Raw genomic sequence first — 27,759 nt, 5'->3', positions numbered from 1 at the left:
TGTTTTGTTCTTGGCCATACTGAATATTAAACAGGTACGTAGCGAGTGGGAGACTAGATCATAGATCATCACACAGACATACCACAGACAGTCTAATTGGATTTTGTGAAGCAGGAGTACATGAGTTGCTCTATCCATCTTATCCATCTAGCAAACATTGGAGTCTGTCCTATAACAGAGCTCGTGGCTGTTATTGATCTTCATAATGTTCCTCCCGCTGCCGATGCTGGACTGAAAGACCATATGCTTCCTGAAATTACCCAGAATGCTGAATCTACATTAGGGAATCCAGGGTAATGTTAAGCCGGTGGAGCTCTCAGGCATTTGGTTAGAATTTGATACTCGCTGATTAATAGACTCACTGATAATCTCTCCCACACAAACATACTTTTTCCAACAACATCAACATATCAACGAGCGCACAGACGGAGAGGTGTTAACCCTCACACTACTGCAAACATCACACAGAAATCCCAGCCAACACAAAAAGCATCATTATGCAAATATTATATCAACATGCATCTTGTATTTGACAGCCGTAATTCCTAATGAATGTCTAATCAACGTGTGCCTATTAAAACAGACACCTAATTCAGCAATCGCAGAAGTGCAATCTTTGAACAGCTTTGACTGACGCAGCTCACTCTCACCCTTTGAGTTAATTTCACTCATTGTACAGACAACAAATTTTAAAAGTGCTGAATTCCTGGATTTCAGGTAAACGCTTGCTCAACCGAGTCAATGTAGAACTCCAGGATTTCTCAAAATATTCAGTTTTTGCAATTAAAATGTCGTGTTTTAAAGCTTTTCCTGTCAGATCAGTGTTAAGGTATTTCCTTTCATATATAAAGAAACATTATTTTGTATCTTCATTTAAAGATCTGGAATAATGCAAACCAATTTAGTGGCGATGAAGCTCAACCAACCATTGGGTCAGAAGGTTAAGAGTGCCCAGTTGCCATAGCAATGTTTCCCTGAGTCCCCGGAGGGAAATGTGTGAATCCCTCAATTGCTGCCTGAAGATGGAGTTAAACATGGATTTTCACACCTTCTCTTGTGCTGTCTTACTTTACTATACCTGCGTGTAACCAAGGCAACTAGGGCAAGGACAACTCAGGTTCAGTCGGGGTTTCGGGGAACAGGCCCTGCCACGCTTTATCTCCGCGCCTCGCCATAATTCAGCAAACATCATCAATCATCATCTAGATGAACTGCACGGCAGTCTGCTCATGTTGCTGAATCAAAACAAAATGTTGGCGAATCGCTGCCCTCCACAGAGTCACGCAGCGACGTGAAGAAATGAGGGGAGACACAGATTGGCAGATATATAGAGATGGTCTGCCAAGAGGTCCGTCTTTAACGTGAAGTCACCTAGCACAGACGCACACATACAATCACATCTGCCCATTGCTTTATCTTGAACCGCCCCAATTCCCCCCCTTCATTGCACCCTCCACTGCCATCCACGTTCTGCTTCTCCCACAACGAGCAGCGATGAGATGCACGCTGAGTTGTCCTCTGTCGCCTGTTTGTGTTTAATTGGATGAAAAGATGATGCATAATGTGGGAGAAAAGAAACACGACGGAACCAAAGTCCATGTCGCCTGTGGCAATAGAAACCAGCAGCTATTTGTTGTTGACATTTTTCTCCACTGTTTCCTTTTATGTGCTCCATTGAAACGGCGACGGCTTCATGTTTTTTCATGCGTTCTGGGCTCGTTTCGTCCAGTGCCTCCCGTCTATGGTGTAAAGTTCTTGAGCATCACAAGATTTCACTCTCCGCTGACACATTCTCGAGGGCGAGTGTGTGCATACGTGCTTGAGTACCCATGTTTTTGTGTAGTGTGCTCTCTGAAGTGCTAGAAGGAGAGCTTTGATGTACTGTACATCTCTCTTAAAAGAGCACAAGCAGGGTGTCTCCATTAGGGACACGGCTGTAGATGGTGTTTAATTCCATTGTATATAACCTGCAGCCCCCAGCATGCATCTTCACTTCTGATACACTGGAGCAGGACCACTAGGGATAATAATAATGCCATTGCAATCCAGGAAATATGCAAGTAAAATGCCTCGTATAAAACCTCCATCTGAGCTCTAATGTCCCTCTACCCAATACTATAGAGGGCATGGAGATAGGTAATAAGAAGCTTCTCTGTGTGGTGAGAGCCTTGTGCCTATTCTTAAAGTATCTGCACCTAACACAACCCTTATATTATAACCCTCGCATAGCACCACTTTGTTAACATTGGGAACCAGCTTCATTTTATCTCCCAGCAGCCATTTGGACCAACAATTCACAGCATACCTTCTCAGGTTGATATCGCCCAGCATGTGTGCTCATTCCTCCTGCCTCCCCATGTTTTTATGGCACCAGTTATTATAAAAAGATGAGACCGTGGCAGAGACCGAAAGAGGGAGAGAGGGAGAGATAAAGAGCGAGACACTAGTCGGATAAAAAGAATGCTTTTACATAATTAAGCAGATAGAAGTGATTACAGCAGCTTATCCACAGAGCACGAACTGCTCACATTCAGCCTCATTATGAAGTTAAAGACTCCAAACTGTCGCTGATGGCTTAATTACAGTTCCACAGTGGAACAAATGCTTTAGAGCCATTACCGCAATTCACAAACCTTTTTCCTGGAAACACAAGCAGTCATCAGAAGAGGTGATCCTTCCCCTCTTCACCCAGTTCCTCCACACTTCTCTCATCTCCTTGCCTTTCTACTCTGCCGCTGATGATCAAACAATGCTTTTCTCATTTGCCTCTTGCTAGTTCTATGGCCAATAATGGAGAGAAGAAGTTGAAGGAGAGACTCACTTTTTCTGTTCTGTCTTAAACCTGACTCTAAATCCTCAGCGGGCGTCTTCCAGTCCACTGTACTCTTAGTTATGTGGTTGGAGGCTGAAGTTGTCCCCCAGCTTCCACAGCGCTCTGCCAAGCTCCACAGAGGCAGGCCAGAAGGCTGCAGAGTGTGCACTCAGCATTTCTCAGGAGTTAGTGTCTCAGGCCAAGCACAGGAGCTTTTATTCTTCAGTCTGCTTCTGCATTTTTGAATCAGGGGACTGCCTTAAACCTGGAACTGGACACAGGCGAAAAGGCCCCATGCAGATTTGATGAATTAAGATAATGCAGTGAAACAGTGCAGGAGGACGTCAAGCAGCAGAGGGACACTGGAAGGATCGGATTAGATAGAGACAGAGCAACAAATATCTTCTTTAGACACCTCTGCCACTTATCTTTCCTTTGCACATTTATTTTAACACACAGACGTCCTGAGACACATGCATTTCACATCACTCTTATATACAGTACACACATACGGACACAAAACACTAACACACACTCCTTCCCCTGAAGGCCTTCATTAGATAAAAGGAAAACAGCTCTTTCCAGAGCTACAGTGCAATTATTCAGTGTAGTCAAGCATGTCTGTGTGTGACAAAGCAAATTGCTTTTTTCGGTTTGCTGTTCCTGATACAGATAGGGCTTTCAAAATCTGAGGGGAAGCCTCGCGCCACTGCTCCCAATGCTGCAAGAGATACCAGCAGTTATTTACCCCTCTGTGTGAGCTCGTGTTTACAGATGACTGTACGCATGCCTGTGTGCTGTGTATTTGTTTGCAGATAGCAGCGTTTTGCTGTACATAGTGGTGTGTGACAATCAATCATTTCTTGTTCCTTATTGCATTTTAGGAAGATCTCCGTCTTGATTGATAGAGGTCTAATGTGATGTGCTGTGTTATGGCCTGTGTAGAAGAACTTGATGCCCTGTGCACTGCTTAGATAATTATACAGTGCTGAGTGAAAACAGACAGGCGCCTGCTTACATTATGTTGCACACTTGAGGAGGCACCGTGGACCAGGCTTCTATAGCTGTACAATTGTGTTGATGATTCGATGTTTTACACTTGGTTTCATACAACAACTATAGACATTAAAAAGCTAAAATTGAAAACTATACTAATCCAGTGGACGTATTTAAGGTTGAGACTGAGGGTCCTTGTGGCTGAAGTCATAACTGAGGTCATTTGTATAAAACTGGCCACATTCCCAGGTCTGGCAGATGATTTTCCTTCCCTTCATGTTAGGGTGAATGAGGGAACCGTTCATGGCCACTGCCTCCTTATCTATCTTCTCCCTGCTCCCTCCAGTTGGGTCCCAATCAATATCCAGGCACTTGGAGCGAGAGAGGGAGACAGAGGACAAGTCATCTGGAGGGAGGCGCAGGGAAAGAGGGCGCAAGGACGGAGCAGAGCGCGGAGATTTATTTGTGCTGCCTGTCGGTTTGCGGCCACACACGGGAGACAAATGCTTATGGGAAGCATGGCGAATCTCCTCTGTGATTTTGGAGCGCTTCAATTGATTTTGTAATGATTTTCATCTCTGTGCAGTATTGACCGGCTGTATATTAGTCAGAGCTAATCTGAGTTTATGATGACACTTACAGCTTATTGGAATTGGAAAACAGTGCAATAAATGGTTGGTGGTTATTGGTAAGCTTAATTTTTTATTTTGTTTTCGAAAACTATGCTGTTGTACAGGAAATTACTTATGGCCCATATAATGTCTGGTGCTGATAGTGGACTATGTCTGGGCGAGGGAGGGAGGAGCAGGATTTAACCCTTATGGCCTCAGAAGGAAATATTGATTGTCATCTGCTGTCCCACCTACCAAGGGACCCACAGAAAGCATGAAGCAACACTACATGTCCAAACGGCCAGGAATCTAGCTGCATGCCATTCCGTTGCCATGGAGACATGTTGTTGTCATGCCGACAAGCTAGCCAATATGTAATGTGAGAAAAAAAAACATGGGGATAAGACGAGAGGTTCAGGCCACGGAGAGGCTCACAACTTTGCAGTGGAGTGGTGGGTCGGCAGCTCCTTTGAAAATCAGTCACCTCTCAGGCTCTGAGTGCTCGGTGCTCAGACACGGAGGGGCTGGGAGATGCATTAGTATTAACACAGTTGGCTCAGGATGAAAGACCCCGAGAAAAAAAGTGGGAAACGCTGTAAAGGAAGAGGTCGACACTTTATAAGGAAACGTAAGAGAAAGAGATTTGACATGAAACTGGAGGTAGAAGAGAGGGATTTCATGCTCTGGTTCCACTGAGCTGTGTCTGTTCACTACGAGCAGAGAACCCTGCATGGGCACTTCAGAAATACTTGTGATTTATGCCCATCCGTGGTGTCCATATGTGCCTGGAATATCTGATCAACTCCACTGATGTAGCTCGAGAAATGATAGGAGGAAGAGAAAGAGGGGATGACAGAAAGATACAAGGCACGGATGAGGGATGGGATGAAGGGAAGAACAAAGCAAGAGACGGAGAGAAAACAGTGGGATAGCTGTATATGTTTACAGACTGACAATTGAGTGAGAGATGTTAAGAAAAAGAGGCTAAAAAATGGAGAGAGGGGGAGAGTGAATGAAGGACAGATAAAGTAGGAGTGAGGCTGAGCCGCATTCGGCCCCTTGGAAGCCACTGACCACTCTAATTATCCTCGATTTTCTTCAAACATGGCTGAGGCATTGTGAGTCGCTCCCCTGGGACATAACCCGCTCCTCATTTTCTCTGAGATTCAATTCCACTCCACCCTCCTCTGTCTTTTACATATAAAACACTTTCTTCAATTATTTCTCCGACATTCATATCTGTATTATTTGACGCCTTTGCCTATTCAGAGTGACTGCTCATTTCGCCCCACTCTAGTGTGACTAGAATCAATCCCAGGATCATTCCAAGATAGGCAGAGAGAGAGTTTGTGTGTGTGTGTGTGCGTGCGTGCACCCTGTGTGTATAGTTGTTTGTTGAGTATGATTGAAGACAAGACACCAAGTGAGATTGGAGAAAAAGACAGACCAGCGGCGGGAGGGCAATATAATTTAAAGTGTGCAAATGAGTGTGTTTTTTTTGTGTGTGTGCATGCGTGTGTGTGTATGCGAGTGTGCGTGTGCATGCAATAGTAAGGCCAAGTAAGTAAGTATCCTAGACTGTGTGTTCAATGTAATGAAGGCGTTTCCAGCTTATCCTTGCCCTTCTCTCTCCCCTGTGTAGGACACCATGGTTTATTTGAGATCAAATGAGGCTACAATTACACGGTGGATGCCTTTTCTCTCTTGATCGATTACAGGCAAAAGGAGCATTCCATCAGATGCTTTTTAACTAGCGCCGCTGCCGCGTGCGTTACCCGATCTGAAGCTTGCTGCTTCATTGTTCCTTTGCTTTGAAATGCGCTAGACATTTTTGTTGGCTTAAAGAATAGTGACAGGGTGCTTTTCAAATGAAGGCTCTCCGACGTTTAGCGTTTAAGTGGAATACGAATTAGCAGTCGTCATGCGTTTCCATTTCTCTTCCACAGAAGGTAAATACTGGCTGCTCAAAAAAGTCTTAAGAAGTCTTCAGATGATGCTCTGAATATTTTGAGTACGAAATATCTCAGGTGAGATGGAGATGATACTATTATGTATAATGAGCCAATCCCGGCTGACATTGGACGGGTCACCAGTGTAGTGCGAGGCCGACACATAGAGACAAACCACTCACACAGGCAATTTCAGGGTCTCCAAGTAACCTAACTACTACCTTACTGCTGTGTGTGGTGCTGGTCCCCACGCAGACATGGGGAGAAAATGCAAACTCCACACGGATAGGCCGACACGTCTGAACCCATAGCTCTTTGTCTTGAGGCGACCGTGCTAACCACTGCACCACTATGCTGTCTGTTATTGAGCAGCAACATAAGTAAAATCTATTGTGATATTCTATCATGATGATCTTCACATTTAAATTAAGTCATAATAGTCATTTCAGCAGGAAAGTTTTGTGTAATATGACTGAAGCACCTCTATCAGGGTCAGTGCTAATGCATTTGTAATCTGTGTAATTAAGGCTCTAAGCATTCCCCGATTAGAATAAACAACATGATAGCAAACATACTGTCTGGGTTAGGGTTGAATATTGTCTGACAACGAATTAGCCCCTCAAGGCAACGGACAATATTTTGAGGCTTCAGGTGTAAACAGCAGATATCCGGACTAAGACTAGTTTCTATTATCACACAAGTCGAATTCTTCTCCACACAAAACACAAACATTGATCCTTTTTTATAACGGTTTTAGGTTCAGATGACATAATCTCTATGAACAGATACCTGCAAATGAATGCAGATTAATTCAAAAGCTGATAGCTGATGCATTCGGTCAGGTGTTCCGCCTCTTGACTGTTTACCTGCGGGCAACCAAAGCCTGCTCAAACATGACTGGTCACACCAGGAACAGAAACGGCGTCCAGCCCCCAAATCTTGTCCCTCGCCTACAGATTTGTCATATTCATATGTATAATGTAGAATTTATAGAGATAAGTGTTAAACTGACTTAAGTTCACAAGCTTTCTTAGCCAGATAACCCGTATTATCTTGGAGGCTGTTACCTGTCAGAAACACAATGTCAACATATCTATGACCCGCAGCTTATCCATTCTTTCCTGCTTTCCTGACTCAGCCCCTCCAGCTAGTTTGCTCCTCCGAACTGCCTGCTGACTGATTTAGACCATTATTCTGAATAAACTACCTATTAGACCGAACTGCAGAGTCTATTGTAAGTGTTCTAGGCCAGTGTGTGGCCTTGTGTGAGTTGTCGTAGACATCTAAATAAAAGAGGGCAGCATGGGCGTCCCATTGAAAGGCTCTTGGTCACTACATGTGAGCTATAATACCAAATATATGGGCTTATTCACTCGCTGACTCCCAGTATTCCCTTGACATGTTTACTTTGCACCTTTAAACTAAATTTTGTTTGCGTTATATAAATGAGGTGTTTGTCAGAGGTGTCAGCAGCACCAGTAACACTTCATATCACTTCTTTTATTCAGTGTTAATATAATACAACTGTCTTGGCTGGCAAGTTCAAAATGGAACCCGCACACTGAATCAACACATTTCACACCCCATATTTGTATTTTCACGCATCAAGCATCAGCTTAGTTAGTTCAAACATAAGCCCTATATAACACAACGTTGTGCAATGGATGAGTTGAGTAAACTGCAGACTTCAATACAAGCAGAAACCTTGTGAGCTTCACTGTAGACCCCTCACAGCAGAGGGCGGTAATTGGGGGGAGCTACAGATTTAAGCTTTTCTTATGCTGCGTTTGACAAATAACTGGGTCTGTGGGAGGTCTGAAATATTTCAGTATTCTTGCAAAGTAGAGGTCTCAGGGATTGTTCGATTGTCGGCATGCATTTTCAGTATGAGAAAAAAGAAGAGAAAATGTAGGAGTGTGTAAATGTTTTCATGCGTCTTCCTCTCTGTCATTCAGCAACCAAGATTTTGTCAAATCCACAGATAGATTTTTACCTGAAACAGTAGTGACACCATTCTGTGCAACACATTTTGAGACACAACAGGGATTCTTCCTGTCTCACTTTTATCTATATTTTTTTACCACCAACTGAGCCACATACATATACCTGGTCGAAAAAGACAATGATGACATATCCCACTTATATATTTTTCTTTCTTTAAATTTGTTTTTTTCTGGAATAGAAACATTTATCAACACAGCAAATACGGTCTTTTTCAGTGGCTGTCCTGGTCATTGACATCTCCTTGTCACACCAGGCTGTTTTCTCCATCCCTGTCAACAGTGTGACCATATTCCCAACCTGGTTTTTATGGATCATCATGATTTTCTTGTCAAGCTGTGCAACCACCACCGGATTGCTGACTTTTGGTAACTACTTCTGTACACAATTTATTTAGAAAAACAAAGTGACAACCGGAAGAATAATGAAACGCACATGTACGTAGAGCTTCTGGGTCACCTTGTGTTCAGAGTTTCTTTCAAACTCGTCAAAATGAAAGCGAGGCAGGCAGTAAAGGTGGCAGAAATTTCTTTGACACCGTGGTTTGAAAGCAGTTAAAAAGTGAATATCACTTCCTCTGTGCATGCTGCCTTAGCCTTAGTCTTTTGTACCTTTTGCTCTTTGGGCCTCATTCAGAATTTACATCTGGCAGGTGTTTCCATATTCACAGAGGGTCTTGCCCCAGTCGGAGCACTGTGAGCACATTGGTAATGGGCACAGTCACACTGTGCTCATGCTGTCAGGGGAGAGACAGGATTGGCCTCCGCTCCACAGCAGGCGCAGGGGACCCAGATGAAGGGGATATGAATTCTGTCTGTCGCGGTGCGTTCATGTGTTTGCGGGCACATCTGCATGGGCTTCTGCACATGTGCACGCACATTTTACTGCTCGTGTGTGTTTATGTGCAAGTGTGTGAACGCATAGGGGAAGGGCTGCTGTTTCCCGTCTGCCGGCTGATAGACTGTCTCTTGGTTAATGAGCAGCTGTCGGCCATCACTATTCATGAGCCCTGTCACTCACCTTTTCTCTCAAAGCACCAGCACCTGAAGCCCTGAAACCCCTGGTCCCTCATTAGTTCTGCGGCAGCGTAGGCACACGCACACACACACATTTACACCAGCACGCGAGTCTCTCTAACATGACTGTAATACCGGTACACGTATGTAAAGATGTAACAAAACACAGAGCGCGCAGAGCACCACTGCTGGCATCTTCAGTCGAATTCACAGTGAAGCCTTGTGGTTTAAACAGAGTAGGTTTGGATTTTCAGGCAGCGAAGCAGTCAGTCAGCCAGTGCGTCGCTGCGTTTTCATCTGATGCTGAAACAGGCATGCATATGCGACTTGACTAGAAATAGCTGTTTGATGTATCCTGGAGGAAGAGGAAAGAGAACTGGGGGAGTTTAACTAAAGACCTCTGTTTGTGCTGCACAGTGTGGGACAGTCAAAGGAAATGAAACAACAGCACGGAGACTTCTCTTAATAATTGTGGTTTAATGTTAACATATCGGTCTGTTTTTTCTACATTAAGCCAGAAAAACAGGTCAGGGCTTATCGGTAAGAAAGACTGGCACTTCTATCTTCTAATGCGAGAAGATACTATTCAAAAACTTGCTATATTTATCTGAGATATTGAATTTTAGAAAAGGCCTTGGAGGACAGTTACCATCCTTCTGGAACTCAGGGTGTTGATTTTTCATTCTAACAGGAACCACTTACATTACAGAAATATTTATTGTTCATTATGTAAGAGCAGATTATTATTTGTAATACAGCATTATTATCCCGTTAAACTCTCCTAACTGTGCAACATTCCTTCTTTCTGTGCACTTCAATGACTTATGTGCAATCCAATTCACTGTATAGCTTTCACACTGTATATATTCTGTTGACACTGTATATATCAGTTATCAAGTATTGAATATTTGCCTATTATTGCTTTACTGATGCCTATTTTTGACTCCTCTCTGCTGCTGTAACATGGCAGGTTTCTCTGTTGTGGGACTAATGAAGGATTTTCTGGTTTCATCTCATTTTTGTGCAAGAAAATATGCACTTTTTTTTTTGTGACCAAACTGCATGTGCTTGTGTGAGTGCATATACGAATTGAGGGCATCAGTCTTTTCAGCTCCAGTGTGTGATCGTATAAGAACGGGGAAAAACTAGGTTGAAAGAGCAAACCGGTTAGTGGGAGAGACATACGCAGAAAATCGAGTGCCTGCGAAAATAATTCCCGACAGCTAATTCAGAATATTGCCTCATGTCTCAGGTTGATTCTGAATTATTAAAGAGCAGTCGAGTCAGGCTGGATTGTTCTCATTTCCGCAAAACACACGAAAGCATGATTCAAACTTTGCCGGTTAGCAGTCGATAAGTGGAGAGAAAGGAATGCACTTTACCCCCCTTCAGCAATTGTAGTTATCAGACCTCATCTATTTTGTGAGTAGAGATTTAATGGCATTCGCAATTATGTACAAGTGTCTGAAAATGCGTCGCTGTTTATTACCGCTATGTGAGTTTCAGTCCCCTCACACCTTCAAAAAGTTATTTTGCCTATGACTCACTTTAAACTGAATGAGGCTCAGTGCCAACTTTCTCCCGGTCGGCCACACAACTCGCTCTGCTTCCTCACTTCACCTCGGCCGTGCAAGATTTATGAAAAGTGTCCAGGTGCCCATGAAATGCTGCCACATCTGATTCTCTGTGATAGAATAACAACCGTGTCAGTGCAGCTACAGAGACTGATACAGGACAGGGTGCATTGATCATTCAGAGGGGGGGAGAAAGAAGGAAATGGAGAAAAAAGGGGCGGGAGAGTGAAAGCAAGACAGGTGGAAGGGTGCTGACAGAGGGAGAGAGAGAGGTGGAGAGCAGATGAGGATTTCTTTGCATTCAGGACACAGACGAGAGCAGCCAGACTCATCGAGGTGAGTGGAAACGATTAGTTTCCCTTGCTTTTCAACTGAGGTCTGAGCCAGTGTACTCCCACAGCTGAATCACTCGGTCTGTCTCTCGCTTGCTCTTTGCCTCGCTGCCTTGTCTGATTTATGGAAAAAAAATCATCTCTATTGAGCGATGGGGTCATGCAGTTACCACTATCTCCCTCTCACTCACTCCCTCACTCACTCTCTCTAACACATCAGTAACACACACACTCACACTCACGCGTTTCCTGATCTGGGCTGAGTTTGATCATTAACACTGTCTGCCTAGGATTTATGTGCATGTATGAATAGGCCTGAGTAATTCATACAATACAGGAGTGCCTAGTGAATGACTATCGCTCTCTTCCTCCCTCTTCTTGCCCACTCATTTTCCTCATCCCTCCATTTCTCCTCATGTCCCTCCGCCCACAAGACACCGCTGATTACTTTGGCTGTGGGGAGCTCGCAGACAACCCAGGCCTCCCTGTGCGGAGGACTAAGTTAAGTGAGGATGGCATAGGCTGTAGCGGTGGTGGACGCTGAGAGCCGCAGCCCACGGCAAATTACGAGACGTGCGTGCGTGCGCGTGCGTGTGCGTGTGCGTGCGTGCGCGTGTGTGTGTGTGTGTGTGTGTGAGGCGGCAGGGGTGTTCTCAATCTTGTGTGTTTGAATCTGGGCTCTCTGTCTGCTAGATAATCATCTGACACTCTCTCTGACATACAGGGCCGTGGGCATCCAAACCATCAACACGCTCGCCTGTCCACTCGCCCTGGGATTTCTATTGCCGACCCTCGACTTCAAGTCATTTTTCCAAACTGCTTTACTAATGTTAGCTTTGTCGATAAGCGCTTTTGATAGAGGAGGCATCTGTGGAAATGATTCCCTCCACCCTTCCCGAGATAAAGGGGCTGTGGATGGGACCTGGCAGGAGAGGCGCTTGCATGCACACTAATTTGAGTATTGCCGCTCAGCCGCAAATGCCCATGAATCCTCATACCCACACAAACACACACAGGCCAATGCACCACGGAGCATGTCCAGCACAAGCTAGAGATGATCCAAATTATTCCCCATCGCTTGTACAGTACGAGATGCTAAACTGAGAGCCACATGCACACTCGTGCACACATCAGTGGTGTGGAAAATCATTTCTGCCGTTATCTACTGTGACACAACATCCGGATTTGGGTGGATGTGCTGAGACCAAGGGACTGTCCCCGTTCAGCCGGAAATGTTGATATTCCAGCAGAATCTCCCTCATTAATCTGAACGTCTGTTTAATTTGTTCATTTCTCTCTGTGACTTTGTGACTCTGCGTTCAGCTCTGTTAGAATCAGCGTCACCGGAGAGGAGCTGAGGGCAGGGAGGAGAGAGTGTGAGAGGCAGACCAGACAGTCCAACAAACAACAAAGAAAAATCTCTTGCATTTTCAACTCAGTGATAATGAGAAGGAGATGTGAGAGGAGAGAGAGAGAGAGAGAGAGAGAGGAAGTCAGAGAGAGAAAGGAAAAAATGGAGAATATCTTGTTTCCGACATGCAGCTGAGGCTCCTGCTGCCTCTTGGTTATTTACTCCTGGGCCTAAATGCGGCTCATCAGTGGTAAACTATAGATCCGCAGCGCTGCTCAAATCCTTGATGGAATAGCGGTGAACAGTCGGCCAAGGGCTTAGCTCCGGAGTACACACCCCACATTTTCAGATCTGTACGGTGAAGCTTACAAGGTGACGGGTGATATTTGCAGCAGGTTCAGTGTGTCACCTTCTATACGGCAGGAAAAAAAAGACTTAACACATTGTATTTAAAGACAGGGGAGTACAGAGAGTTTTGCCAGAGTTTCTCCAGCATAAAATTCAAAAGTCACAAGCATCTGTCGAAATAACAATTCATTTTTAAATGCTGCCGTAAATCTGAAGTCAGTGTTAAGCAATCCTTGTCTGTGCTCTTAATTTTAACAAGGCCTCAACCTCTTCCATATAATTCATTGGTTTTACAATCATCATAAAATCATAATCATAAAATAATGACAGAGACTCTTGTCTAATCTTTTTGCAACGAGCACTTCATGTAGGCCAAGTTATTATTGGCATGGGCAATATGATTCAAAGAGACAAGTGACATCCTTCAAGTTTGCTACAGTCAAATAGAAAGGATGGTACAACAATATATCAAGTAATTTCAGATAATTTTTTTTTAGATTCCAGAATCCTTTTTTTCCTCCGCACTTTTCAGCATTATTGCACAGTTGCATTAGTAGCATGATTTACAGCTTTCCTCTCGTGAGACTGCCATTCTCTGGCATTTCCCAGAGCTGAGCTCCAGGATCAGCTGGATGAAGAGCTCTTCTCATCGCTTTGCTCAGGCTGGTTAATCTCTGCACTGTGGAGAGACTGTGTATCAGCACTTTCCAAATGATTGTCATGTTTGACAACTCAATTCTGAGGCTTGTGCGCTGCGAAAGAGAAGTGCGGTGTAGTTTTTATGATCTGTGAGAAATTTATTCTCTTTGCGTTGCACTTGTTCCAGAGGAAGTGCGTCCGAGTCAATTCTCCTCTCACTCAAAATGAGATTTTATTTGCTGACCAGTACAGTGCTCGGCCAGTACAGAGCTCCTATAGCTTCAGTTAGTCATGGTCTGTGTGTGTTAGTACAGCATTAAGGTTTTCAGCTCTGAACAGAGATAATAGTTGTACATATCACTACAGAGATGCTGTCTAACAAGGGTGCAGCTCTCAGCAGAAGAAAAACAAGACTTTGGAGACACGGTGTCACAGTGATGCTGCGCACTGGAGGATGGAATGCAAGCAAGGAAAAGGCCATAGCATTGCGGAAATACCATGTTGACAATCACACTACTCCTCTGCTTTATCATTATTCTGAGGTAGTGGCAACAGATGACCTTTCCTGGTCAAGAGCTTAGTGTGGTTAAAATTCAATTGAGTGGAAGGGAACAGAGGAGGAAAAAAATACCGTGGTAACCTTTATTCGTCCATTGACGCTAACCTTGAACAATGGGCCCCAAAGGGGATGAGTGCCTTGTACTTCAACGTGTTCCAGAGAATAGGCTTTAGTGTCTGTCTGTCTGTGTGTGTGTGTGCGTGTGCGTGTGCGTGTACGACTGCACGAATGGAGCAAAAAGCAATTGTGCAACAGAAATAACTACAGACAGAGAGAAAGATAACGATGAAATTGTTTAAACGCAAAGTCAGACACTAGTTAAAAATAGCTGTTTCTTTTTGTCTGTCTCATATTTAACATACAGTTAAACAGCACAGCTTTTTTGCGACCGCCACCAAACAGAACACATCTCCCCAGCGGCTCCTTCCTCTTCCCTCTTCTTCTCATTGTCGCCGATCCATCCTCCCATCCTTCCTTTTCCTCTGTCTGCTCCCCACCTTCCCTCTCGAGGACTGAAACAGAGCTAATTGAAATAAATGAACTGCGGAGCAAATCAGAGTTGATAACATCAGCTGCGTGGGGATCCTGATTGCAAGCTTGTTGAGCGAATGTTGCAGAGCCAGTGGGTAATGAAGAGCCTTGTTTGCCTATAACACTCTGGGCACTGCAGACACCCACATGCCATCGTGGATATTGTTCTAACCATGAAGGGTCCGGAGAGGGAGAAGAAAACGGGATGGTCCTTTTTTCTTTTTTTCCTTTTTTTTTATTCGCACATCAATTTTTAACACATACATTTGTTTTCCATTCAGGCAGCAGGTTATTGCTCATAAAGTCCTCAGAATAACTGTACAGTATATAAAATTAGAACAATAAACACTATACACAGGAGGGGCTGCGCAGGATGGGCCAGAAGGAGAGGAGGTAATTACTGGAAAGTTTGAAATGCTATGAAACTAATTCAGCAGCGGGAGTGGGTTGAGAAATTAAATTTGCTGGATACATGGTCTACTGTTTGAGTCAGAGGAGGTAAGCAGAGCATTGAGAGGTTTTATTTGTCGAGGGGAAATCAACCTTGAAGTAGAATTCACATAGATGTATAATTTCTGTAGTATTTCACGGCTCTAATTTGAAAAAGACGTCTAACTGGCTAAATGTCGGATAAAACAAATCATAATGTGGTCAGTTCTAGTTAGCTACTGGAATTACTATCCAACGTCACTGGGACAGCGCAGTGTAAATTCAGTTTAAGAGTGGATTCTCCCTTTAATTGCTCTGAACTGTCCCTGTAATATCCTCTTTTCACTGGCCCTGAGAAAGTGGTACAATCAGCCAGAAGATGTGCAAAAAAACAACAACCCCACAGTAGACCAGTGTCCAGCTTCTCGTGGTGTTTCGTGCTGCTGAAAGGGCAATAACCATTTTCCCCCTTCTAGTCCTATAATCCTGCCGCAGAGACACACAAACACAGTGACACAAAAAAACATCTTCTTTAGCACCACTGAGGACCAAATCATGTCAAATGAACGTATGCCGCTCAAATGTCAACATGTGAACAACCAGAGACAAAAAAAAAAAACCGCTGAGCAGGGCAGAAAAGGTGAAGATGTGTGAGATGTCTCCTTGTATAAAGGACTGCAGTTAGGACGTGAGAGCGCTATCATCAGATTGCTTCTTGCCCTGAAATATCACCAACCTGGAGGTATGTCATAGCAAGTACATACCAGGGGAAAGGGCGTTGATGTGCCATATACAGTACTGTAGTCTGTGGGAACATGGAGGGCTCAAAAAGCTTATTATCAATCCCATGGAGGGAAGCAGTCCAATAAAGGAAACAACCTTATCCATTCAAGTAAGTGTCGGGTTCAGTAACTAGCTACACATATTGAATACTAATCAAGGTAATTCACTGAGAAAACTGCAGTTGAAGGGTAAAAAGGACAATTTATCATTCCTGCACACAGGAAATTAATTACGGTGCTTGTGTAGAATTAATATGCTAGGCCAGTGCACAACTGCTCTGCGATTGTAATTATGGTGAATCTGCACATGCAAATGAATCTGACAACGTCTCTGATTTATTCAGTCTGCGTCTTTGTAAAACATTAGGTAGCAACTATAGTTCATCCATGATCTGAAAAGTCCCACTTAGCGGACTCGTACCACAGCTTGACAGACCGTTCCTGTCCATGGGCAGATCTGTCCTGTTTTATAAGTGGTCATTGTAAAGTGGCGCAATCCTCGTTCCTTGAGGATCAGTTGGAGCACACTCAAACAGTGAAAAAAACAAAAACACATAGAATTAAATATGTTTAACTGGAATATTTCCCTTTGGTAGATGTGCTTTGTGCCCACTGTTGCATGTCCTCTTTCTCGCCATTCTTCTGATTGTTGTACAGCCACACAACCTATTTCATCGGCTGTCGAAGAATCTTAAATAATATACCACAATCCCACCACATACATGAACATAATGTAATAAATATTGCTCGGGCGGCGGTAAAAGTCCAGTTTCTTTCACTGAAAACTTGCTGTGCAGGTCTTTTTGTTTGTTTGTCAGTGGCAAGGTGTTAACCATTGAAGCATACTCGTCCAACTTGGAATCCGAACTTCTGGTTGCTGCGGCCAAAATCGGCCGGAGCCACATCTATGATGGGGAGCAGCTCTGCCGAGGGGGAGTCGATCTCTAGAACCGTCCTCTCCTGACCTTTTCGAGACTGAAAGAGAAAAATGAAAGTCGGCTGAAACCTTCTGAATTTGCCTGATTTAATTCAAATAACTAGCACTCTGCACTCTAGCATTAATTTCACTAACGAAAACCATATGACCTTTATTCACATGAATAAGATGTGATGGAAATGATGTAATTAAAACAGTAACTGTGACTGTATCAACATGCAAAAAAAAAAGACGAGAATACAATATCATTCATAAATAACGACACAAGAATCTCTCGGAAATTTATAGGTTCAGTGACGAAAAATAGAGCTGCAGATTAACAAAATGCAGGTTGACTAAATACGACTAAATCTAACGTTGACTTTATATATCAAGACTGCGAATAAGACTACAAACTGTTGTAGCTGATTTCTCATGAAGATGTTTTCTTCAGAGGCAGGATTGCAGTTCGAAACGGGGTCTGTTTATTTCAGCATCTGCACCAGTATTTATGTCCCTCGATCTGAGGCTTGTTGCCAGTGCTGACGTGGGCGCGTGCATGTTTTCCCGGAAGTCTTTTCCCAGTGTATGTGAAGTGCGTCTCATCCTCACATTGTGTGTGTGTGTGTGTGTGTGTGTGTGTGTGTGTGTGTGTGTGTGTGTGTGTGTGTGTGTGTGTGTGTGTGTGTGTGTGTGTGTGTGTGTGTGTGTGTGTGTGTGTGTGTGTGTGTGTGTGTGTGTGTGTTTTTGCTTCCTGAAGCTCCAATCTCTCCAGCGTGTTCTTAGGTATGTTGTTTTGGGTGTATAACGATAAACGTGGGAGTTGGTTGTCACCATACTGCAGCCAAGTTTGGTCAAAACAAGTTATGCAACATTGTTCATTCAGAGGTCGAGTTGACCCCAATACAACTCAAATTGACACCACTCTGCTCTCACTTTTGCCTAAATCCCCATTAAAGTTATTTAATAACCTGCCACTTATTGAATCAAGCACCAGTTAACAAGAGCAACACAACTGATAAACTGATCCCATATGTCCAGATAGTCCCTGTCCCTGCCGTGTCCCGCTACTGACCTGGCATCCGTCATGCACAGCGGTGATGAAGGGACTTTTGGCTTGTGTCAGCTCCTCATCGTTGCTGCCCCTGATGCGGAGGGCGTGCTGGTAGGAGCGGGACGTGCTGTCGAACCAGCCCGCCGAGTTCTGGCACGTGTAGGTGAAGCTCTGCTTGGCCGTGGCACTCAGTAGTTTCAGGAAGGTCAGCTGAACTACATGCACAGGGTTCCCATCCCTGTCGTCGTAGGAGAACTGGAAGACACAGATACACAGATGTTAGAGTGCTGCACAGGCCGAGGGGATTAATATGTACTAGAGCCACACATTCATAACAGCAATAGCCAAATCCCATCGAATGATTACTATGAAGCCACAGAGCACATCTGATCCTATCAGAAACAGATGGGTGTCTAATTGCATCTTACGTTGACCCTGAAGTGCAAATCACAACAACAACAACTAAGAAAACACAACAGCAAATAAATAAGAAAACACAACTGCAACTAAGAAAACACAATGGTAAATAAATAAGAAAAAAATGGAAAATTAAAAAAACAAACAGCAAATAGATAAAAAAACACAAGCGCAAAAAAGAAAACACAACAGCAAATAAATGAAAAACACAATGGCAAATAAACACTATGAAGTCACATTGGCAAATTACAAAACACAACATATAACAAAACATGTGAGTGCATCCATCCAATCAGCAACAACCCTTGTCCATAGATGATACCTACATTCTCCAATAAAAATGAATGCTTTTGTGTTCTGTGAGTTGCCGGGGTGTTTTCCTTATTTTAGTTTTATTTTTGATTATTTATTTTTATTTTAGTTATTGTTATTGTTGTGTGATTTGCTGTTGTGTTACTGGCCATTGTGTTGCTTTATTCATTAGTTATATTTTTTGTTTATTTTGTTATATTTTCTTGTTGTGCTGTTGTGATTTGTGCTTCAGGGCCACTCTACTATTTCCATTACAATTATAATTATAAATCTCCCCAGCTTGTGTTAATGAGTGAATTCTTGTAGGCAAGAAAGAAGAAAAGTTCGGCAACTTCTCTATAGAATCAGAAAGGGAGAATAATAAGGGAAGGAAAACAAGACAGCAGATCCCAGCACTCTGTGTGAGAAATCCAGTGTGTTCCAATTGTGCTGGCAGCTCTGTGATTATCTGAGAGGGTTATGAGACCTCTGATCAGGTGCACATGAAAAGCCAGCGCTGGAAGCGTGCTGCCCTGAATACAGATCAATGAGACAGAGCTGCCTATGACTCCTGAAACCTACTAATGACAATATCAGATCAACATTGCAATTGCATATAGACTAATGAATTAATGCCAAATTATGTAGTGAGCTCATTTCCTATTTCAAACAAGCATACACGTCTACACATTATTGTCATATGCATAAATATCACTCAAGCACAAATAGGACGAGTAGTTTAGCTAAAAAAAGAGCCTGGCATTTGGAGCGAGGATAATTTAATAGCAGGAGGTAAGGTTGGATGTTTTTGTGTGCGTTTGTTTTATACCTGCTTTCCTTTCCTGTATTGGCTGTACCAGCTTCCTGGCGTCTCTTTGTTCCACGCCGCTAATTTCACCTAGACACACAGAGGGGGAGCGGGAGGATGTTAAAAAAAAGATTTAGGCTCAAGGGATATAGGCAGTTGTTTGCACGCTGATGTAATATGATGAGGTCGGCTTTGTGGAGGCTGACAGTAACACATTGGAGGCTTACCATCTCTGTCCTCTTGTCAGGGTAGAGACATGTCTCTCCGTCAGCTGTGAAGTTGCAGTAGACCTTGATGGAGTCGCGGTGACAGCCCTGGTTAGGATCTATCCAGTAGTCACCTAGAAAGTGCACAAAAAGAAGACATCAGTCAAGGTCTGGATATTATTTTTAAAACATAATAACAACAAGATATTGTAAAAATAACAAGCATCTTTTTGAATTAAATAGGGTGTTTCCTAATCTAGATTTTCTTGGATACAACTTTTTAAGATGATGAAAATTTGTTGGTGAACTGGCCCTCAAGCAATGCCTTTACTCTTTGCCTTTACCATCTTTGTAGTGAGGCTGAACCATTATGAGCTCTTTGCAGGTCCGGGCAGGGCTCTCAAAGGTTCCCAAAGGCCTCCTCATCAACTCGACATCGTTTTTCATAGAAGACAGGGTAGCAAAGACTTCTTCCATTCCCTCTGCGTCCTCTAGAGGCTGATCCCCCTGAAGGAACTCGTCCATGTCCAGATCCACATCCTCCTCCCTGGATGGGGCTGCCCCTCCTGCGCGATCGGAGTGCCTCCGTCTCTTCCGCCTGCCCTCCCTGATAGGCAGGGGCTGAATCATTGTCGCGGGGAGTCCCTGGAGGTAGCATAGAGAGGTGAGTAAGAGGTGAAAGAGAAAGACAGAAAGGGGATAAAGTTGGCTCTGATGAGGCCATGATATGGATCATTGGATGTACTCACCGGGGAACCTGGGGGGCCAGCAGGGCCTGTATCACCTCTGGGACCAACGGTACCCTGGAGAATAAAAGAGGACAAAACTTTGTGTCAATCACGTCTCACCTGGAGCCTCTCTCACACCACTTTGCTAAACCCTGGCTTTATCCAGGCAGATATGTCTGCTGCTTTATAGGATTATCCAGCTTTGTGCATCAGCACTCTGTGGTCAAAGCCTTGGCTCACAAGACACACTATAGTGGTTTTCATAACATCACACACCCCAGAACCAAATCCTATTAAAAGGGCCCATTGGAAAAAGGCAGAAGTGGCTGTACAGCAGGCTTTTAGTTCCAAAGACATGTGGTAAACACAGTAGAGAATTATGATTATGAAGCATGGCACATTTAAGCCAACACACACACTTTTCCCCTCTTCCCCAACATATGCTCCCAGCAACTGCAAACCAAATCTGAGGCCAGGGTACAGGAATTACTGTATAATGTAGAATTAAGACGTATTAATGGACTCACCGTGTCTCCCTTTGATCCTTTCTCACCAAAAGCACCCTAATAGTGAAAAAGAGAAGTAAGCAAACATTGAAATATAAATACAATCTATTTGAACTTTAAAAATGATCTGATTACTCAAGCAAGCACAGCCAAGTAAAGATGTGGTCAGAAGTTGAACTCTACTAGCATTGAACTAAAGACAGGACTGTATGCTGTCTGGATGGAATAGATGCTTTGCTCCTTGTTGATGGAATCATCAGCGGAGATCAAAATGTCTTTTTAATGAGTTTGCTCATTTGCTTTAACGGAGAGACAATATCTACAACCATTTACTGCCATTGTTACGTTCTTCACTTCACAAATGTGGCGACAGGTACAACATTTTACATGGTTCAACTATTCCAATTTCACTTTTATTTTTGATTCTCGATTTGTAGTTTAGACACGAGTTCAGCACAGCACAACAATAATTGTATGTATGTAAGCAGTATTTATCGAAAAAGTCAAGATTTTAGTATATTCATACAAAGTGTCTGTATATTGTTCTGCACATGTTTTTGAATTGAACACTCATCAAAGCATCTATGGTAGCTGGAAACATAATCAATAATAGAAATGGATCATAGAAAAACATATTGTTACATCTATAACTTACTGATAGTCCGGGTGGTCCTGGTGGGCCGGTGGGACCAGGTTGGCCGGACTTTCCCTACATATGAAGACAAATCAATATTTTTACTGAACTGAGTTTCCTTTGTACATAAATGTATCAGATACATCATGTTGCTGCCCTAAAGTATGTACCCCATCTCCTTTAGGTCCATGTGTACCCTCTATCCCTGGCAGGCCTCTGTCTCCCTTCTCACCAGACTCTCCTGGGGGGCCAATTAGACCGATCAGCCCACCATGACCCTGCAGACAGAGATATGGTTCATCAGCATTGTTTCCCAGGGTTTAGAATGGTACATTGTGTTTTTTATACTATGGATGGACTAAACACTCACTTTATCTCCCTTCGTTCCAGGGTCTCCTTTTAATCCTAGAAGTCCAGGTGGCCCCTGTTGACAATACCAGACGTATTAGTTGGCCACATCAATGCTGTAAACTCTTGTCAATGATATTTGGTTTGTTTGTGTTAATTTATAATAATCCTAAAATTTTAAATCTTAATTTATTGTCATTATTATCATGTCCCAACCCTTCTCTTATTTGATGGGCTCCATTATCAGGCATATATAAGGATCTTACTAATGGTCCTGGTGGTCCAGTTTGTCCTGGTGGCCCATTTAACCCTTGTTCACCCTGGAAAAAAAACACAGGAATTGATGATAACGGTATGTACACAAATCAATTAAACCCAAACACAAATGACATCATGTTGACTGTTGTCAGTGTGTACTAACCCCAGGACCTGGGATGCCTCGAAGACCTTCTGGACCAGACCTTCCTGGATGGCCTTGGGGTCCCACAGGGCCTATCTTACCTACTGGACCTGTGGTTCCTGTTGTCCCCTGCAGAGAAATGGGAGAGCGACAGACAAGGAGGCATTAGAGCAAATGAAATTAGATCAGATTTGTTGAAAGGCAACATTTACACCCACTGAGTACCAGTCCTCATCCTTACCTTGGCTCCCTTCATGCCTTGCTTCCCTTCTTTTCCTGCAGCCCCTATCTGACCCTGAAGTAAAGAAAGACAATGTTGCTAAGATGATTACAAATTATTAACTCAAAGAAAACTATTAGGAAATACACATATAGCTACATACATATACATGCATACAAATATATACAATACACTAAGCTCACCCTCCGACCAGGAGGTCCTGAGGGACCTGGCTCTCCAGAGGCTCCAGGGGGTCCCTATAGATAAACAAACATAATTACCTTTTCATCTAATCACAAAACACTGATAAGAAAGCCCAACCACAGTAATGAAGACATAGAGTTTCACAAAGCTAAGCACACAAGAGATGCTAGTGTTGACAATTTATGCAGTGAATAAAAAAGAAACACTGCTTACTGCATTGCCAGGATCTCCATTGTCTCCCTTAGGCCCTGGTACACCATCTACCCCCTGATTGAAGAAATGTCATGAGGGAGAAGTTATCAAAAATGAATCAAAAATATTTTTTTATAAAAATAACCATAATGATAATTCTCACATTGACGCCAGGTTCTCCGGTTGGTCCTGAATCTCCAGGAAATCCAATTGGGCCCTACGGAAAAAAAAATGTTATGAACCATCGTACGTGTGACATTAACAGAATGACTGATCTGAGCAAGAAAATGTCAATGAACCAGAGAGACAGACTCACAAGGACGCCTTTGGATCCGTCCTCGCCTGGTACTCCTCTGGGTCCCAGAGGCCCAGATGCACCGGGAGGGCCAAAGTCACCCTTCTCCCCCACATCGCCTCTAGCACCCTGGGACAACCGAAAAATGAGTTTACAATCAGTGAAAGGGCAGAGAGAGAAAGCAAAGAAAGGATGATGTTGAGCAAGCCAGGAAGTAGGGAGGGAGTTTGTGACTCACAGCCGTGCCAGGCTGTCCTGCTGATCCAGGGTCTCCAGCCTCACCGTCCTCACCCTAGTAGAGAGAGGACAATTAGCAAAAAAAGACACCACACACACACACACAGGCTCACAAACTCACATACAAAAACCACTACCATTTCACTTAATGTGCACAGGCACACGCACTGTAGGGGATAATATTGATGCTGACCTTCTCTCCAACAAGTCCAGGCTGACCAACTCCACCAGGCGTTCCGTGTGGACCCTGGGGCAGGAGGAGAGAGAACAGCTTGAATCAAAATCCTATAAAACAGGGATGAGTTTGAAATATTCATATTGATTCTTGAAAATCAGGTTCTTGGTGCAGTATTTATTTATTTATCCATTTGGTTTGTCAGCAGTTCCGCTGAGCCAATGCTGAAACTGGAACAAAATTATCACAACACAGGGAAAAATACTGAGTGTCAGATTTGCTGTGTGGATAGTATCTGAGTCACACAAGAGGGTGGATGCTGTTTCCCTTCTCTCTCCCTCAGTTGGTTTGGTTTTTCTGTGCATGTTAGCGTGCACACGTGCATGTCAGTATGTTGTGCTTTGTGTTTTGAGACAAACCTGTAAAAGCAACTCTTAGAGCAGGAGAGCTGAGCACAGCCGTGCACTACCGCTGAGCTCCTGCTGTCAGCTTCTTTCCTCACACGCCAACCCAACTCCATTTTTACTCTTTTCCACTATTCCTTTATCAGTCCATTAATGGATCCCACCATCTCTGCACCGCTGTATTACCACGCTTCCTATGATGAAGCACTACCGCGACTCGCACGGCTTTCTGCAACACTGCTGAATAATTGACCGGTATGAGAGGCTGTGGAGAGATGGCCATTACTTGAGGTAAATATAACTGCATCTCAGAGATGATAGTCTAATACATCTTAATGATTCATAGAGTAGTAAATATAACTCCCTCCCAGGGATTATATCCTAATACTGTTTAATAATTCAAGTTTTCAAAGGTCTGTGGCAGGACGTGTTCAAACAAAGAGACAGTATATGTAGATATGAAGGGGCTGGAAACAAGCTACTGTTCAGTTTGAACTTCAGATAATACTGTGTCTCCTTGATTCCAAAGACGATTCACTGTCATGTTTTCTTTATGACTCGCAGAATATCACAAATACAATATTCAGGCAGTGTGTGTCATTTCAAAATTCTCTTTTTTAACGTCAGATTCATAAAAACTTTTTGAAACACAAACAGTAAACCAAAATAAATAATGACTTGGCCTTAATGGTACCTTTAAAAAAATAATAACATCGAGAACGAAGAATAAGAAGCCTGGCTTGTGTGCCTAATGGAAATTCTACCTGCATGTGCAGAGGTTCTTCTCCTCCCTTAAAGAGACTGTTCCCATTCAGTTTGTTACTGCAGTCATGTCCATATCTAAATCCAAATATGTGGTTATAAACAAATAACATAAAAAAGTAAAGTAAAGTTTACCTCTCCACCATTGGGCCCCTGAGGGCCTCGTGGGCCATGCTGTCCTGGGGGTCCCTGTGGAGAGAGAAGTGAAATGTTTTTTTAATGGATGTCAGTGCAGACAACAAAGCAGTTTTCAGACACGAACTCCAGAGAATGTTCTCACAACTCGGTCCAGAGGTTTCCTTTCATACATGTACAACACAGCAGGGGATTCTCATCTCAGGCGCATTCACAATAACGCGGAAATCTCCGGGGGCGTTCAGGTGAGGGGTGGTGCAGCAGGTGGAGGAAATACGTAGCGTCTAAATTCTGCTCACGTGTTGTTTACAGCACATCGACTCCGACATTGGTTCTTATCACTAAAAACACTTGAGTACTTCATCAGTGTCGTCTACGTGTGTGGCAACATCTCCTGCTGATTTCGGACATTCTCCTGAGTTATTTACTTGGAGGACGGCTGGAGAAACTAGGGAGTTCAGTGCATGTCTGAATGCAGATTAACAATATGCTTTATTATTAAAATAAACACAGAGATACAAACTGAATTTGAATGAGAGGTTGGCCTGTGCTTCTGAAATTAAATGGGAGTTAGAAGTCAGCCTACGGTGGATTGCTTATGCAGTGGCCCCAGTCTCTATGATCATTATCATTGTGACATGATGAAGACGTCCAGACAGGTCATTACCCTCAATATGACACAGGCTCTGATTCTTTCACATTTTCACCACCTACTCCCTCTCCCTTATTCTCGCTTATTAATAAGAAACCTCCAGCCTGTGATGTGCGAGACCATATTCTCTCAACCACAGTGACGGCATGTGATTTGACTCTTCTGTGCCGCTCAAGAGAGCGCCGAGCAATTAATCCTAACTGTGCTCGGCTTCAATTTCAGTTGAGTAGATGTTGAGCTGTGCTCTGAATCCCTCTGAAGTCTTGCGGGGAGCCTTGTGCTGTAAAAACACTGAGACAGAAAAGACAGACGATCTGCCCAGAGAGGGACTGTGTGGGAGAAAATACTTGAGCATTAGAGGGGAGAATTTTGTGATCCGCAGCGCTCACACATGTACGAAACTTATCCACTGAGTCCTCGGCATCTTTCGCCTCTCTCTCTCTCTCTCTCTCTCTCTCTCTCTCTCTCTCTCTCTCTCTCTCTCTCTCTCTCTCCTTCCCTCCTTTGTTTTGGTTCCATTTTGATGCGTTCCCTCCCTAATCTGGCTGTGGAGAAGACGGGGCTATAGAGAATCTTGTTGAGCGTGTGTTCATGGTTGACAGCGTGGTGAGATGACTGTCACAAAGGAGGATGCTCATTAGACAGCCAAGGCTGAGGCTAATCTGATTAGCAGCTGTCACACCGTCTTCCTGCTCACAATCAGCGCCCCGCCTCTCCCTTCCACTCGGCTGCTCCACTGCCTCCTTTCTGTCGCTGTCTCTCTCTTTCTCTCTCTTCCTTTCTTTTTTAAATCTTGTTCCTCCTTTATATACAGGACCTTCTCTTTCTTGCACATGAGGCCGTGGTCTATTCTGTCATTGACACACGGGTTGAGATTGTTGTCGGTTGAAAGGCTGAACAGGCTTTCTTTCTTTTCACCGTCATTATTGTGGGTGTCATTTTGCAAAACAATGAAAAGACATAACACATGGTAACGGAGAGAGCAACAGGAGGCCGTGTGGGTTTTTTTTTTAATTAAGGCTGTATTTTTTCATCACTAGCACAGTGACACACTATTTATAATGAGCAATAGTGATATGTTTGATAAGTTTGCATCAAGTGAACTGCTAAGGACAGCTAGTTAGGGGGGCTAATGGGGATGTTCACTGCCTGTTTGCAACAGTAAAGCCCCAGAAAGTGCAGGCATCGCTCAGCTGTTAACAGTGTCATTATGTCATATGTCTGTATATACTCTTATTAATAGCATTTATTGCACAGGTCACATCTACGATCAATTTAGAGTCTCTGACATACCTAAGCCCAATCTGCATGTCTTTGGACTTTGTGAGGAAGCCGTCGTACCCCACAGACACAGGGAGAACATGTAAAGTGCACGCAGCACATTCCTACTGTGAGGCAACAGGGCTAACCACCGCGCCAACCCTGTATATGAATTACAACTATAATAATCGCTGCATTCAGTTGAGCTGTGCCATTTCCAGGGCCTTGATGTTCTGCACGCCTGCTCAGTAGCTTGACTTACGAGGATATTTATCTGGGTCAGAACCATCATTAACCTTATTTCTTGAATCTCAGCATTTTCCTGATATGACAAGAAAAATTGTCTGCTTTTAAAGAAAAATGTCTATTCTTAGCCAACCTTAAAGTTCCTTCGGCTCCTAAACAGCTGAGAGTGTGAGTGTTGTCAAGGCTGTTGCAATGGAAATATACTGCTCTTAACTCTGGAATTTCTTTATCTAAATTAATTGATTCTGGTGTGTCTTAGATGCATTGTGTTTAAGATCAAAACGATGGAAGGGTTTTACTCTGAAGATCGGTGCGACTTATCAAGGACCAGAGGGTGGTTAACGATTATCGGCAGAGGAAAAGGGTTTGTTCATGAGACGGACACAAAGCAGCAGAATCAGCACAGATGGCGCTAACAAACTTAAATAGGTGGCTAATTAAAGTTTAATGAGCTGTGGTGGCTTGTCTGTGTACCAGCTATAGTTCATAGGCTGCTGCTACCTTGGACCTGTACACTACTGTAATTACAGCGGCGTCCATCTGGGAAATGTGGGGAAAACCGGGTCAGAAAGAATCTCAGGAACATAATATTTTCTCTTCTTTGCTTTTAATTACAGCCGTTTGCTTCTATAATGGTCTATTCGAATAATTAAATTCCCTCGTCTTGAGAAATAACAATTAAGCATGAAATTATTCTATTACAGTATGTGTCTCTAATATGAAGGCACTATGAGATGTA

At 43.5% G+C, this 27,759-nt stretch overlaps 2 protein-coding genes across 4 annotated transcripts in view; both read right to left on the bottom strand.

The window, feature by feature from the left end:
• Nucleotides 1-2,870, bottom strand: part of olfm2a (olfactomedin 2a) — a 55,617-nt gene extending 52,747 nt beyond the window's left edge. The window contains exon 1 of the mRNA XM_035180477.2: nucleotides 2,634-2,870. Within this exon, the coding sequence (XP_035036368.1) occupies nucleotides 2,634-2,660 (27 nt within the window). The 5' untranslated portion in view covers nucleotides 2,661-2,870. The remainder of the gene's footprint in view (nucleotides 1-2,633) is intronic.
• A 12,055-nt stretch (nucleotides 2,871-14,925) lies between these two features.
• Nucleotides 14,926-27,759, bottom strand: part of col5a3a (collagen, type V, alpha 3a) — a 47,851-nt gene continuing 35,017 nt past the window's right edge. For all 3 annotated transcript variants that reach the window (XM_035180017.2, XM_047343756.1, XM_047343757.1), the window contains 20 exons: nucleotides 24,863-24,916; nucleotides 23,580-23,633; nucleotides 23,388-23,441; nucleotides 23,171-23,278; nucleotides 23,018-23,071; nucleotides 22,876-22,929; nucleotides 22,662-22,715; nucleotides 22,480-22,533; nucleotides 22,260-22,367; nucleotides 22,105-22,158; nucleotides 21,861-21,914; nucleotides 21,661-21,768; nucleotides 21,512-21,565; nucleotides 20,878-20,913; nucleotides 20,372-20,425; nucleotides 19,967-20,267; nucleotides 19,644-19,756; nucleotides 19,438-19,506; nucleotides 17,922-18,155; nucleotides 14,926-16,905 (listed from right to left, as the gene is read on the bottom strand). In XM_035180017.2, coding sequence (XP_035035908.2) covers nucleotides 16,759-16,905; nucleotides 17,922-18,155; nucleotides 19,438-19,506; nucleotides 19,644-19,756; nucleotides 19,967-20,267; nucleotides 20,372-20,425; nucleotides 20,878-20,913; nucleotides 21,512-21,565; nucleotides 21,661-21,768; nucleotides 21,861-21,914; nucleotides 22,105-22,158; nucleotides 22,260-22,367; nucleotides 22,480-22,533; nucleotides 22,662-22,715; nucleotides 22,876-22,929; nucleotides 23,018-23,071; nucleotides 23,171-23,278; nucleotides 23,388-23,441; nucleotides 23,580-23,633; nucleotides 24,863-24,916 — 1,818 coding nt within the window. In that variant the 3' untranslated portion in view covers nucleotides 14,926-16,758. The remainder of the gene's footprint in view (nucleotides 16,906-17,921; nucleotides 18,156-19,437; nucleotides 19,507-19,643; nucleotides 19,757-19,966; nucleotides 20,268-20,371; nucleotides 20,426-20,877; nucleotides 20,914-21,511; nucleotides 21,566-21,660; nucleotides 21,769-21,860; nucleotides 21,915-22,104; nucleotides 22,159-22,259; nucleotides 22,368-22,479; nucleotides 22,534-22,661; nucleotides 22,716-22,875; nucleotides 22,930-23,017; nucleotides 23,072-23,170; nucleotides 23,279-23,387; nucleotides 23,442-23,579; nucleotides 23,634-24,862; nucleotides 24,917-27,759) is intronic.

This window comes from Hippoglossus stenolepis, chromosome 16 (genome assembly GCF_022539355.2).
Source record: "Hippoglossus stenolepis isolate QCI-W04-F060 chromosome 16, HSTE1.2, whole genome shotgun sequence".
NCBI classification, from domain to species: Eukaryota; Metazoa; Chordata; class Actinopteri; order Pleuronectiformes; family Pleuronectidae; genus Hippoglossus; species Hippoglossus stenolepis.
This window is presented reverse-complemented; position numbering and strand designations above follow the sequence as displayed.